The 12,435-nt window shown below is 41.2% G+C and overlaps 1 protein-coding gene across 7 annotated transcripts in view; it reads right to left on the bottom strand.

The window, feature by feature from the left end:
- The window catches only part of LOC111869078, a 223,647-nt gene that overhangs the window by 31,618 nt on the left and 179,594 nt on the right, over positions 1-12,435 (bottom strand). For 5 of the 7 annotated variants that reach the window (XM_023860289.2, XM_033753280.1, XM_023860287.2 and 2 more), the window contains 5 exons: positions 6,993-11,566; positions 5,137-5,415; positions 4,772-4,868; positions 2,494-2,614; positions 503-638 (listed from right to left, as the gene is read on the bottom strand). In XM_023860289.2, the coding sequence (XP_023716057.1) occupies positions 503-638; positions 2,494-2,614; positions 4,772-4,868; positions 5,137-5,415; positions 6,993-11,566 (5,207 nt within the window). The remainder of the gene's footprint in view (positions 1-502; positions 639-2,493; positions 2,615-4,771; positions 4,869-5,136; positions 5,416-6,992; positions 11,567-12,435) is intronic. The other 2 variants (XM_023860290.2, XM_033753277.1) reach the window with 2 other exon arrangements.

The following is a 12,435-nucleotide window of genomic DNA, read 5'->3' as shown; positions in this document are numbered from 1 at the left end:
GTGACGTCACCGCGGGGAGAGTGGTGGGGTGATGACTCGCCTATTACGCAAGCGCTACGTTACCGCCGGGGAGGTAGGGGTCACATGTCACACTGCTCCCTCCTTAAGGCTGTTCGTCCCGAATAGCCTAACGGTGCATCCCCGTTCCTTTTCCTCGGTGGCCGTTCTTGCAGCATCTCCTGTTGTTTCGGCTACTCTTCTTGCAGCGACTATTCTTCGTCCGTTACAATATATTGCATCTGTCTGGATACAACTGAAAAATACTTGTTAAGGAACATGTTCCCCTTTCTGCTGTACCTAGTGTTTGAAAGAAGAAAAGTAGTCAGGAAATATTTTTACATCATGAGGTACTTTCCAGGACTTCTCTACTTCAAAATATGCTGCAATTTCCTGTCCCATACTTCCTTATTTGGCATTTGCATGTACCTGACTTCATATTCAAAATTCTCACCGAGATCAAGAACAGAGGAAACATCACTGACTCTGCTGGCAGAGAACTTACCTGTCTAATAAGGCACTCTTCGTCAATATAGCTGTCATCAACAACAGTTGGAACTGGCACTATCCCAAGCTCCATGCACTTCTTGTAATGGGCCTTGGACTTCATGTGCTTAGTTAGGTTACCTTTTGTCTTGAAACTGGCAATAAAATCACACATTACAGTTGTCATTATCCACATAACTTCAATCATATTTCAGCACTGTTCAGCACCTTTAGCATGAAGTGCATAAGAAGGACATGGAAATTGGGTATTTTTATCTGTTTCTCAATACTAAGTCTTCAGACATGACAAAATTTTTTTTTCCACATACACAGAGTAAACCTTTGTTACAATGGACAAATGTAGATGGGGGTTCCATTATCACCGATGTCTGCTATAACCAAGTGGAGGGGTATTCACACAACTACAGCATAGGTTAAAATACATGCAACAAACATAGAACCACACAATGTGATTATATAAAGGTTTTTATATTGGTATTTTAAATATTTTCTAACCACAGAACCTTCTTATCACCTCAGTATCTCCAAAAATTCACAATTTTGCACAGCCATATTTTGTCCGTTATATACATGATCCGTTATAATGAGGGTTTACTGTAATTACATTTTTATGTCTTAGAGGAGACTCAAAATTCTTCTAGTTTTTATAATGTTCTTCTATTTATGCTCAACATTACAATATTTTAAATGAAATATCAACAGTTAAGAACAAGTATTTTTGATTAAATAATTTTAATGTAAACTTAAGTGTCGTTCTTCATTAATTTTCTTGTGGGAGTGGCATGATAAGCACAGGCAGTAAAGAAGTGGGAGGGGGAGAGAGAGAGAGAGAGATAATAGGTGATGGAATGCTGATCAGTCAGTGGGGTTTCTGCACACTCCAAAAAGGCAGCCATAAAGATAATCAAGTAGTTACTATAGGATTCTGACGATGGTGTATAACACACTGATATATTGGGTTTGGACGATGGATACAGTCCAGAAACCCAATATATCAGTGGGATAAAGATAATCATTCACAAACGTATTCCTAGTGGCAGACTATGGGTTCAAACTCTATTAAATGTATAAGTTAACACAAAGAGAAGAGCTTTTTGACAAAATTTAGTTTGAAAGGAAAGAGGTGGTAGCACAAGTATCTGTTAATCTCGCAACAGCATTATTTATTTGTGAACCTTCCAATTAGTCTAGCCTGTCCACTGTTCCATTTCAGTATACAAAGTACATGTTCCTGTTTCATTTAATCAAATTCTCATTTGACAGGTCTACCTCTGTGTGAGACTAACTCGTCTTGAGGCTTTAACAGGATCAGACACAAAAATGTGGATCAATGGAATCCCAAGCTATTTCCTGTGTCTAGCAATTTCGGTTCCCCCTGCCAATCTTCATTCCACCAATTGCTCCACAATCACCCTCACCTATAATCTGGGGCTGGAACAATAAGCCAGAAATGGCTGCAATACAAGGGACTTAGTCCCACCCCACTAGCAATAAAAAAAAAAGGTCCACAGTACACGATTAGAATAAATGGAATGTGGGGCCCTGTGTAGCCCAAATGTACGGAATGGATAGCACAAGTTGGCCCTCACCACCTTCCTGCAGGGATCACACATACATTCAAAGAGACAGTACAAACGCTACCTAACAAGCTTTCATGTACTAGTGGCCCTTGCCTTACTCAAACTGAACACTGACATGATTTCTTAAGAACTTTGTGGTAATTTAATTTTCAGTGAAGACAAAATAATAATACAGTTGTCTCAATTCAACAAATATGGATTTGTAAACAGAATGAATGGGATTAAGGTTGACTAAATTATGTACTTTGCAGTAAAAAATACAGACAGTGAAAATGAATGAATAGCACAAAAAAAAAGCAATATTTTCAAGGTACATGACCACTCTCAAGAGTGCCACTAGAGCACAGATGAGAGCACACCCATGCAGAGATTAAACTGACTCTGGGTCTGTGACGTGTTGTCTGCTTACCTGAAGTTGCAATGTTTGCATGTAAATGGTCGGACATCTGTGTGGGTGCGTATATGCTTTTTTAGCATGGATGGTTTCTTGCATCGAATTCCACACTCCTCACATACATAACGACCACGGCCTAGAACAGTAATGAGTGCACTTTATACTTGCCTCTCTTCTATATCCACATAAACACTGAAATATTTTCAATATCTCTTTTAAACTCCACCTGAATTCCAAAATATTTTTAATCATCTCTGTCCACTAACCCCATTGTGACTCCCTACTGGGAAGCAACCCACTCCCTGTTTACTTCCAGTCATGTCATGGCATTCTTCTTTCTTGTGTTCTGTTGTCTGTTTTTTGCAGAGATGTGTAATTCGTGGAAGGCATCTTGGTTACATCTACTACAGTCACCAGTGTGTGCGTGTGTGATTAAATAGGAGAAAAAGGAACCTAGCCCCTTGGAGTAGCATCTCCCTTGAAAAGTAAACAGTCATTATGCCAAGAAATTCCTCATTTTTACGGAATACAAAGATATACTATGTTCTCGGGAGTCAACCACTGAATTCTATTCTGCATTTCAGGAGCTCTGCTTGTCAGCAGCTATAATGCTGGTTTCTTGCTTGGCTTATTCTTTGACCCTGAAGATGGAGGCAATATGTTTCTCCAAAACGTCAGCTGACTTTCAACAGATTACCGGTGTCATATTTTAGGAGAGAGAACTCCCTACATAACCATTGGTGTCAGAACCTCAAATCCGACATCTTAATATCATTCCTCCATCTAAGACTAGGTCCCCCGAATAGTCTTTTCCCCTTCATATTTCTTTGACCCAAGTTTCGTATGAATTTCTCATCTCTTGCATATGTGGTACATGTGTCATTCATCTCTTCTTTTATTTGGTCATCCTAATAACATTTTCCAGTTTTCTCTAGGCTCCTGTTACTTCCACTTCCTAAGGTCTAAACATTCTCCACAGTGCCCTGTTCTCTTGTCCACACAGCAACAAACATTCAGGTTCCATAAAATGCTGGGAAATTCTCGCGTAGATGCACAATTGGCAGCTTCTCAAGAAGGGCTCAACTCCATGAAGGAACACAGTTTTAGTTAGTTAGTTAGTTAGTCAGTCAGTCAGTCAGTCAGTCAGTTAGTTAGTTAGTTTGATGAACCTTCTTCATGGTGCATTCCAAAGTAATGATGAAGAGTGGGTTCTTGTTTGAGATCATTCTAAGTAGGAAATGCATAAGCCAAATGTTTATGCATAAGGACTCTACTTTCACAAGTGGGCCAATTTCAGTCAGAATATCACAGAATAATTCTGTTCAGAGCCACAGACTTTCTTGAAGTCTATAAATATCTGAGGTACTGTTTTATTATACTTTTTTTCATTTTTCCATTCGAAGCCTGCAGAATGAATGATCAATAGTAGACCTTAACTTATGGTCCGCAATAATTTTGACTGTGTAAAGTGTTAACTTTGAAAAAAGAATGTTGATAACATTTTGTATGACCTTCATACACAAACAGAACCAGTAATAAATTCATTCCATTAAAAACAGGAACAAAGGAAAATGAATTTAAAAGACACAGAGATTGCAATGGTTTCAGAGGAAAATGGGAGCTACATCAGGTCTTCCTACTACACAGTGGATGGCAGGCAGTTCACAAGATACCCCTGCATAACAACAAAAATATGAACAAAACTGCTAGACTGACTGAATGTTATGTCAGCCACACTGAAGCAGTTATAGTCTGCTGGAAACATGTTTGAGGATACCTAGAGTAGGCAACTTCACAGACAAGAAGTCCTGTGTGTAGGATGAAAGTATGGTGACTGTGGTTCTCACTGTATCTTGAAAATAGAATCTATTAACTTACTAATGATGGGCCGCGCTCAAGCGGTTAGTCGCTGGCTTCCCACCGCAGCAGCCCGCGTTCGACCCTGGGTCTGGTCAAGTGGGATTTTTGGTGGACAAAGTGGCGTTGGGGCAGGTTTTCTCTGAGTACTTCAGTTTCCCCTACCATCTTCATTCCACCAATTGCTCCACAGTCACCCTCACCTATCGTCTGGGGCTGGTACAATAGGCCAGAAGTGGCCGCAGTACAAGGGACTTAGTCCCACCCCACTAGCATTAAAAAAAACTTACTAATAATGGATTAATGACTTATGTCACTATGTGATCATGAGCACTTCCAAAGATCTTTCAAACAGACTTCATCATGCTGTGCGTTACACAAGGCACAACCAGCAGTAATCACATGCAGTTTCTATACTAGTTGCAAGGTCACCAACCTCGTCCCCTGACATAGATGTAGTCCTCATTAGACTCAAAACCACCGTCAAAAATCTTCACTCTACGAGGCACGAGCTCACCTGACACAGCTGCATTCTGCAACAATATAATATAAATATTAACACAATACAAAAACTACTCCAACATTGCAGTCTTTGGGATATCAAGTAGACTTATTTGGCAGACAGGTGTCAATGTTCAGGGATCTCCACACTGGAGGCAGCAGTTTCCTCTGAAACATCGGTGCTTATCTGCAGTTACATCACTGAAAACCATCATCTCAACATTCAGTGCCATGAGGACCTCAGCATTCAAAAGTACTCTACAACAAAAACATATTCCTCAAAAGTAACTGTCTCCTTACCTCGACTACCTCTGTCTTGGTCCCATTGTCCTTCCCTGCATCCCCTTGAGATTTGTCTGATGATGTACTTTTGTCATACTTCCTCTCATCAGCCTTCAGTTTTTCATTCTGCTGGGGCTGGTTCTTTTCCAGCCAGTATGATGAATGAGTCAATATCATGGGCTTATTTTCAGATGGTTTGGCAATAGAGTACATTGTAGGTCGATGCCTTGAATCATAGAATGCCATTGCATGACCCGGATCCAGACCAAATGGATTTGGATCGGCTTCACAACAAATCTGCAAAATTAAAAAGTTATTTTGAATTGTTTCATTTTTGGTCCGTTACACTATCAATCACAAAGTCAATAGAAGTCCGTCGAGTGTAACAATTTTGTAGGTCACTTCTTTATCACTTCTGCCTTACATGTTTCGGTTTAATAAAACCATCATCAGAGGCACATAGTACAATCATGAAAACACTGTCGTTGTTTAAGATGTACACAGTTATATTTGCTGCGTGGACGCTGCTACAATATGTCGACGTGTAAAAGCACAACACTTGCTAGGATTGTTGAATGCACGTTCAATTCTCACATTCCATCCGAAATTGCCCTCAAAAAAACGCCAATGCTAAAATATTTAAAAATTTAAAACATTTGAAGTAAAATGTTAAGCTCCTCCTTGTCAATTCATCCCGAAGATGGGAGATGTCAGCTTGAGGTTGTATGGCTTATGGTTAGATGTTTCCTATGTGTTGTGTGTTGTGTACACACTTTGTAAAAAGTTATTATTGCTGGACAGAAATAAAGTTGCCATACATCTAAACACAACAAAATATTGAAACGTTTCAGAAAACATGGTGAATCAGATTCTGTGAAAAGAAAATAACAAACAAATAGAAGTAAATGTGATTAGATTCTAAAGGGATGTGAGTGTTATAAATGTGAGTGTTATAAAATATAAATGAAGATACAGAACAATGCTGAATATTACAGACATGTCATCTAATTGGAAGACACTATTATAAATACTTTGTGATCATGTAAATTTGTTCTGGTACTGTTAAGGTTACTCAGTCAAGAAGATTAAATTGGAATGAACATCTGGGTCATATAGGGGGAACAAGAAACACACAATATTTTGGTGAAGAAGGGTCCTGGAAATAATGAGCTTGAAGCTGTGAAACAGAATGGGAACAATATTAAAATGGACATTATGGGAATAAGTTTTAGTAATGTAGATTATATTGAAGAGGATCAGGATTCAACTCAATGGCAGTCTTTGGTTCTTGGACTGTTTAATCCTAAGATTCTTATATCACATAGTTAGTTTGTTAATTAGTTACTCAACTGATCAGCTTAGTTCAGAGATTCAGCAGAAGTTTGCTGTGTTGGGTTAGTTAGATTTATCAATTAGTTGGACTGATTCGGTTTATGAGACAGTTAATTTGATTTACTTTTGTTTCATATAACAGATTAAACCCTTTTTTTATTACTAGTGGGGTGGGACTAAGTCCCTTGTACTGCGGCCACTTCTGGCCTATTGTACCAGCCCCAGATGATAGGTGAGGATGATTGTGGAGCAACTGGTGGAATGAAGATTGGCAGGGGAAACCGAAGTACTCAGAGAAAACCTGCCCCAGCACCACTTTGTCTGCCACAAATCCCACTTGACCAGACCCGGGATCGAACCCGGGCCGACACGGTGGAAAACCAGCAACTAACCGCTTAAGCTATGGCGCAGTTTAAACCTTAAAATCAGCAACTTCTGACTGGTTAATATGAGATCATAAGTACGAATCGTTAGTGACTCACACAGTGACACGAGCTGGGGAAGCTATCAGCATCACCATGCTGTAGTCTTGCTGCACTCACCTTCCAATTGGAGTACATGGATAGCTTTGCGTGTTCAGGAGTTTGTGGCACATACATAGGCTGAGGTCTGTTCAGCGTACAGAAGAATGCTCTTGTTGAACACTTGAGGCCTAGATATGTGTATGCATGTCCATTCAAGTACAACTGTCCATAAGATTTCCTAGGACGTGGTGTCTCAGGGCTGACGAGTGATAGAACTGTTCCTGTAGGGGTCAGTCCTGTTCCATGGTGCTTCTTTGGAACGAAAGTCCCTGGCTTCAAAGGCAGTGTTGTTGGCCGGAGGAACTTTGGCCTGCTCCCATTACTGCTTGCTTTGGTCTTGGATTCTTCATTGTTTTCATTGGATTTTTCAGTCTTCTTTGATGAATCCTTAGTCAGTTTATCATCCTTTTCACTCCCCATTTCTCTTGGGGCCATTACTGGTAATATATCTGGTCTTATTCCTTTTGACATTTTCTGAAGAGGAGGAGATACTGAGTTTGAAACATTCTGTGCAGATTCTTCCACTGTGGATAAAGTACTGTCAGTGGAAGGATGAGTGGTTGGTGCAGGAGTATCAACTTTGATGCTTGGTATAAGTTGTGTTGGAGTTTTGGGTATCTTTAGTAAAGTATTTGTAGGTACCTTCGAATTGACAATTCTTGGAAAATCATCTTTAAGATAATGACTAGATGGGACTGGGGTCGCAGTGCTTATATTTGATGTCCCAGAAACTTTAAGGTTTTTCAGAAGAAATGATGTAGATTGCTGGGTTGCCTTGCTTTGATCTGTGATTTTGAATGAATGTGTTTCTCGTGAAGGGCTTGCAAGGTCGAGTGGTTTGGGAGAGGGCTCTTTTCTAACTGCAACTGGAGATGGAACTACTGGAAGTAAAGTATGAGGGCCTGGCATTCCAGGTACATAAGGAATCGGCTTCCCACCATGAAGGATAGTCACAACATCCCCAGAGTATGGAGGAGGAGGGACATTGCTGTCTCGTGGAATGGATGAACAAGTAACAGCTCCAGGACTCTTCTCATCCTTGGTCTGAGGCTGGGACAAACTTTGCAGTACTTGAGATGACTGATGAAGCATGCCAGAGTGTGGTGGCAGGGTCAATGGGTTGTATGCTGTGATACTAGTCAGAGGATTTAAAAGTGTACCATCTGCCAGAAAGGGTGCAAATGGCATGAAGGGCAAATGATGACCAAGGTTTGGGGCTGGAATCCCTGGGACTGCCAAGTTTGGGGTAGCAATATTTGGTACAATAGGTGTGAGAAGTTTAGATGTGTCAGGAAATGTATTAGTGACCGTGTTTGTGTTTGAAGTTAGGAGTGTTCCAGTACAGTATGGAGATGTTGATGGAGAGACAGAATGCAGTATCATCCCTCCACCAGTGACATTCTTCTGCTGCTGTTTTGGCAGTGGCAATGTAATATTTTTTGGACTGGGGGCACTTATAGGATTGATGCTACCACCTGATGTGCGAGGAGGTTTCACATGCCCAGAAGAGACAGTGCCTGAATTATTACATGATTTCTGTGGGACCTGAACTATTGTTCCACCAGAATGGAGGCCAGATCTTGCAATTGTGACAACGATGTGGGGAGAAACACTGCCTGGCGCTACTTCATCATCACATTCAGTTGCTCCTCCTTTACTGCTTGCAGAAGATACCAGAACCCCTCCAGGATGGAGATGATTAGGAAGACTAAGTATCAGATCAGCAGTTCCTCCAGGTGCTCCCGGGCTCTTGCCTCCTCGAGATGATGGTTCAATTCTCATAGTCTTTGTTTCACCAGCACCATCAAGGATCTGAACCTCTCCTCCAAACATCTGTAGAGAATTAGGTCGCATTGGACACTTCGAAAGCTCTTCCAAAGATCTGAGGGTAGTAGTTGAAGGAGAGATGATGCCAGAAAGTGGGGTGGTTGACAGTGGCCTGATATCAGGCGACGATGTTGTTGAGCTGGTGTCTCTTGAAAGTTCAGAATCAAGTCTTCGTCTCTTTAGAACAGGACCCCTGTGATGCAGGTCTTCAACTGTGTCTTCACTGTCATTGTCTTCCCTCTTTTTCTGCTGCTGAAGGCTAAGCTGGTGGTAGCTGTCAACAAGAGGCGTGTTCCCAAGAAGGGGGCCTGGTGATGGGAATGGAGGCACCACTAATGCTGGAGCTTTTCCACTCTCTCTTGAAGGAGATGTTAATGGTGATGGTTTGAATTCTTGTTTTCCAACTTTCGGCGATACTTTGGCAACATTCAGTGGTTGCAGTCCAGAACCTTTTATTGTATGTCCCACCACGCGTACAGCATCTTCAGCACTTCCAGCTACCTGTGGCTGCAAATCTAAAGAATGACATGAAACTGAAACATATTTCATTGCAGCATTTGGACTATGTTGTGGTGATGTATTATTCATTATTTTTGAACTGCTTTCTCCTGTGCAGTAATATCGCTGGTGGATTTCTAGATTCTGTGCATTTCGGAAAGGTATTTTACATAAGGAACAAACATATTGACAGTTCGAAAAATATACATCATCCTCAGAGTTGTATGAGGACTGAAGGTACGCCATGTTGATGGCTGGTGTGCTGGTGGATGTTTCCGTATTTGAAATGATGTCTATCATTCCAGTTGTATAAACCCCAGAAGCCTGAGAAATTCCTGCTGAAGCAGCAGCCCTTGCCTTCAAGAGAAGGTCCTTAATGATTGAACCCTCAGGATTTTGCGGATGGTATAATAATTTTTCATTAGTATGATTTTTCTGTCCACTTTCTATGCAGACAATGGTGGTGCCAGTGCTATCTAATCTTGCAAGTTTCGAGTTTGATTGCCCACGATGGCAGTTTGTCGTGGTTAATATGTTATGATCCTTGAGAACAGCTGCTGAACTCACAGAATGGCTCTGTCCAGCCCCAGTATTTACAAATCCTTCAGAAAAACAACGTTTTCGATGCATACTGGAGTTTGGATCCTCACTATTCACTTTGCTGTTTGTATTGTGGGTTGTTGAGAGATTCAGAGGTTGTTGATATGATAAGGATGGTTCAGGTGTGCTTGAGGCAGCAGATAAAGGACTTTCTGAAGGTCTTGGTGACAACGAGGCTGATTCATATCTACTGGGCCGAAGAAGGGCAAGCGCAAGTTTTGACTGAGCTGAGTGCTGAAGAGATAATTTAACTCTCTCAGGGTCAGAGCTTCCACACATAACTGGATCATTTAGTGACATCTGACGATGGAAGAGTTTTTTTGGCCACTGCGTTGCTACATCAACCCCTGGAGAAGATAAAGGAGATAAAGGACTTCCAGGTGATCCTTCCCTTGGCTGCTCTCTGCTACTTTGACGTTGAAGAAACTTCTTGGACCAGTGTGGATCTATAGTCTCTACAATTGCTTGGTTGTCACTGATTATCTTACTGATGTGTCGATGCAGAAACTCTGGGCTTGGGGAAGATGGGGTCTTCAGGTTGGAGATCAGGGTGGATGTGGGAGAAAACTGGGATGGAGGCGGGGTCTTCAGACATGAAGCTGATGACAACTGCATAGCTGTGGTAGGATTGTTAATGTCTGTTTTAATTTTAGCTGTCATTGCAATTTCTGCTGCTTGTTGCTGCTCCTCTTCTTGATATAAAGCTGCTTTGTGGAATTTGGGTTTGTAGATTTGCCTTGGTTTTTCTTGATTGTTGTTATTTTCACTGGTTGATGATGTAGCTGAGATTGTACTAACAGTTGCAGTAGTGATTACTGTTGTAGTTGCTGTAATGTAGCTGGGGATATTTGAAGACATGCTGAAGTTATTACAGTAAGCCGTTGTGTTCGCTACAATCGCAGCAGTGCTCACAGATGGCAGTGGCGAAGTGCTGTTGCTGCAGTTGTCATCCTCATCATCTTCCACATCTGATGACTCAGCAGATGGCAAGCTGAATTTTGTTCCACTATTGGAACCTTCCTCTTCCATCTTCAGAGCATGCGCTCTTGACCGACAGTGTTTATATAAGTTACTTTTTGTTTTAAAAGCAAATCCACATGGTGTGCAGGGATATGGTCGTTCATTTGTGTGCGCACGGATATGCTTTTGGAGAACACTGGGCTTGGCACACGCTAACTTGCAATATGGACACACATAACGTCCCTGATGGGGCACTGAAGATGATGATGAAGTAGAACTGCTTGAAGAATATTGCAGAAGCGATGCAGGAGGAACTGTAGATGTTGACACTGACGGAGAGGCACCTCTTGATGCAGCTTTGGGGGATGAGTCCCTTTCAGTTTCTACTTTACCCTTTAACCCTTCAGTGACACTAACAGTTTTTAAAGCATTTGGTATCTTGGACCCTGTAGTAATACGTCCAACTTCCATTACAGGACCCCTAACCACTGTGTCATTGGCAGTGAGCTCTTGGGGAGGAGCAATAACAGGTGCTGCTGTAGCCATTTTCTTGAATTTTTTATGCAGGTACTTGCTGTTACTGAGATCAGAGGAGGCTGAAGTAGTGTCTGTTGACTTGGAAGTGTTCGAGGATGAATAGCTGTCATCAGTCTGAATTCCATCTCCTACCCCCACTCCTGTATACATACCACCGCCACCTGGATCTTCTGAAACATTTGTACATAATTAATTAAACTGTTTCTGCAATATGATGTTGACTGAAACATAATTCTGCTGTTATGAGTTATCTGAATTAAGAACAGAATAGAAAGACAATGTACCAGTGAGCATAGTTTCAAATTGGATTAACTGTTGCATGTCCCTCTTCATAATACTGTATGATAGTGAATAAAGAGTAGTTGAGAAAAATAATGGCTGAATTTTTATCAACAGTTCTACATACCGTTGTAAATTGATAATTTTAATTTATATAAATATGAATGTACATTAAATAATCTTATATCGGGGAGATCATGAGGTCACTGGATTTTTTTCAATTGACCTAATCCTTCCGGCCGCACTAGGCCCTGGGGTTTACTCAGCCTCTAACAGAAATGAGTACCAGGAATGAATTAAATAATTTTCCTTGGGAGTGAAGCACAGCCAGCACGTAAGGCTGACAACCTTACCGCCATCTTTGAGCCGACTGTCAAGGTAATGTGGGACCCTTAACGTCTCACAACGCTATGGGCCTTCACAGCCTGTTACAGGGATAGCTTTACTTTTTTACTTTTTATATTGGGGAGATCGAGCTGATTAATATTGTTAAAAACTGACAAATCTTGGAACATGTACCCGATGCTGTTAAGAAACGTCTAGCAGAATCTGGAGAGGGCCTCGTCCTGCTTTCCCATACCGAGTTATGGATACATTACATGTGAATCGCAACAGGCAAATACGTGAACTAGGTGCTTAAAAATTGCATGTTTAATAAATTCTATTGTCTTTTTGTGAACATACAGTTTCTCAGTTCTGTGTATGAGGAAGTAAAAATTGATAAAAGGTCTTGTGGGAAGCAACGCCGCGTAGTCTCTCG

This window comes from Cryptotermes secundus, unplaced genomic scaffold (assembly GCF_002891405.2).
Source record: "Cryptotermes secundus unplaced genomic scaffold, Csec_1.0 scaffold455, whole genome shotgun sequence".
Lineage (NCBI taxonomy): Eukaryota > Metazoa > Arthropoda > Insecta > Blattodea > Kalotermitidae > Cryptotermes > Cryptotermes secundus.
The sequence above is the reverse complement of the archived record's forward strand: the minus strand, read 5'-3'. Positions and strand labels throughout refer to the sequence as shown.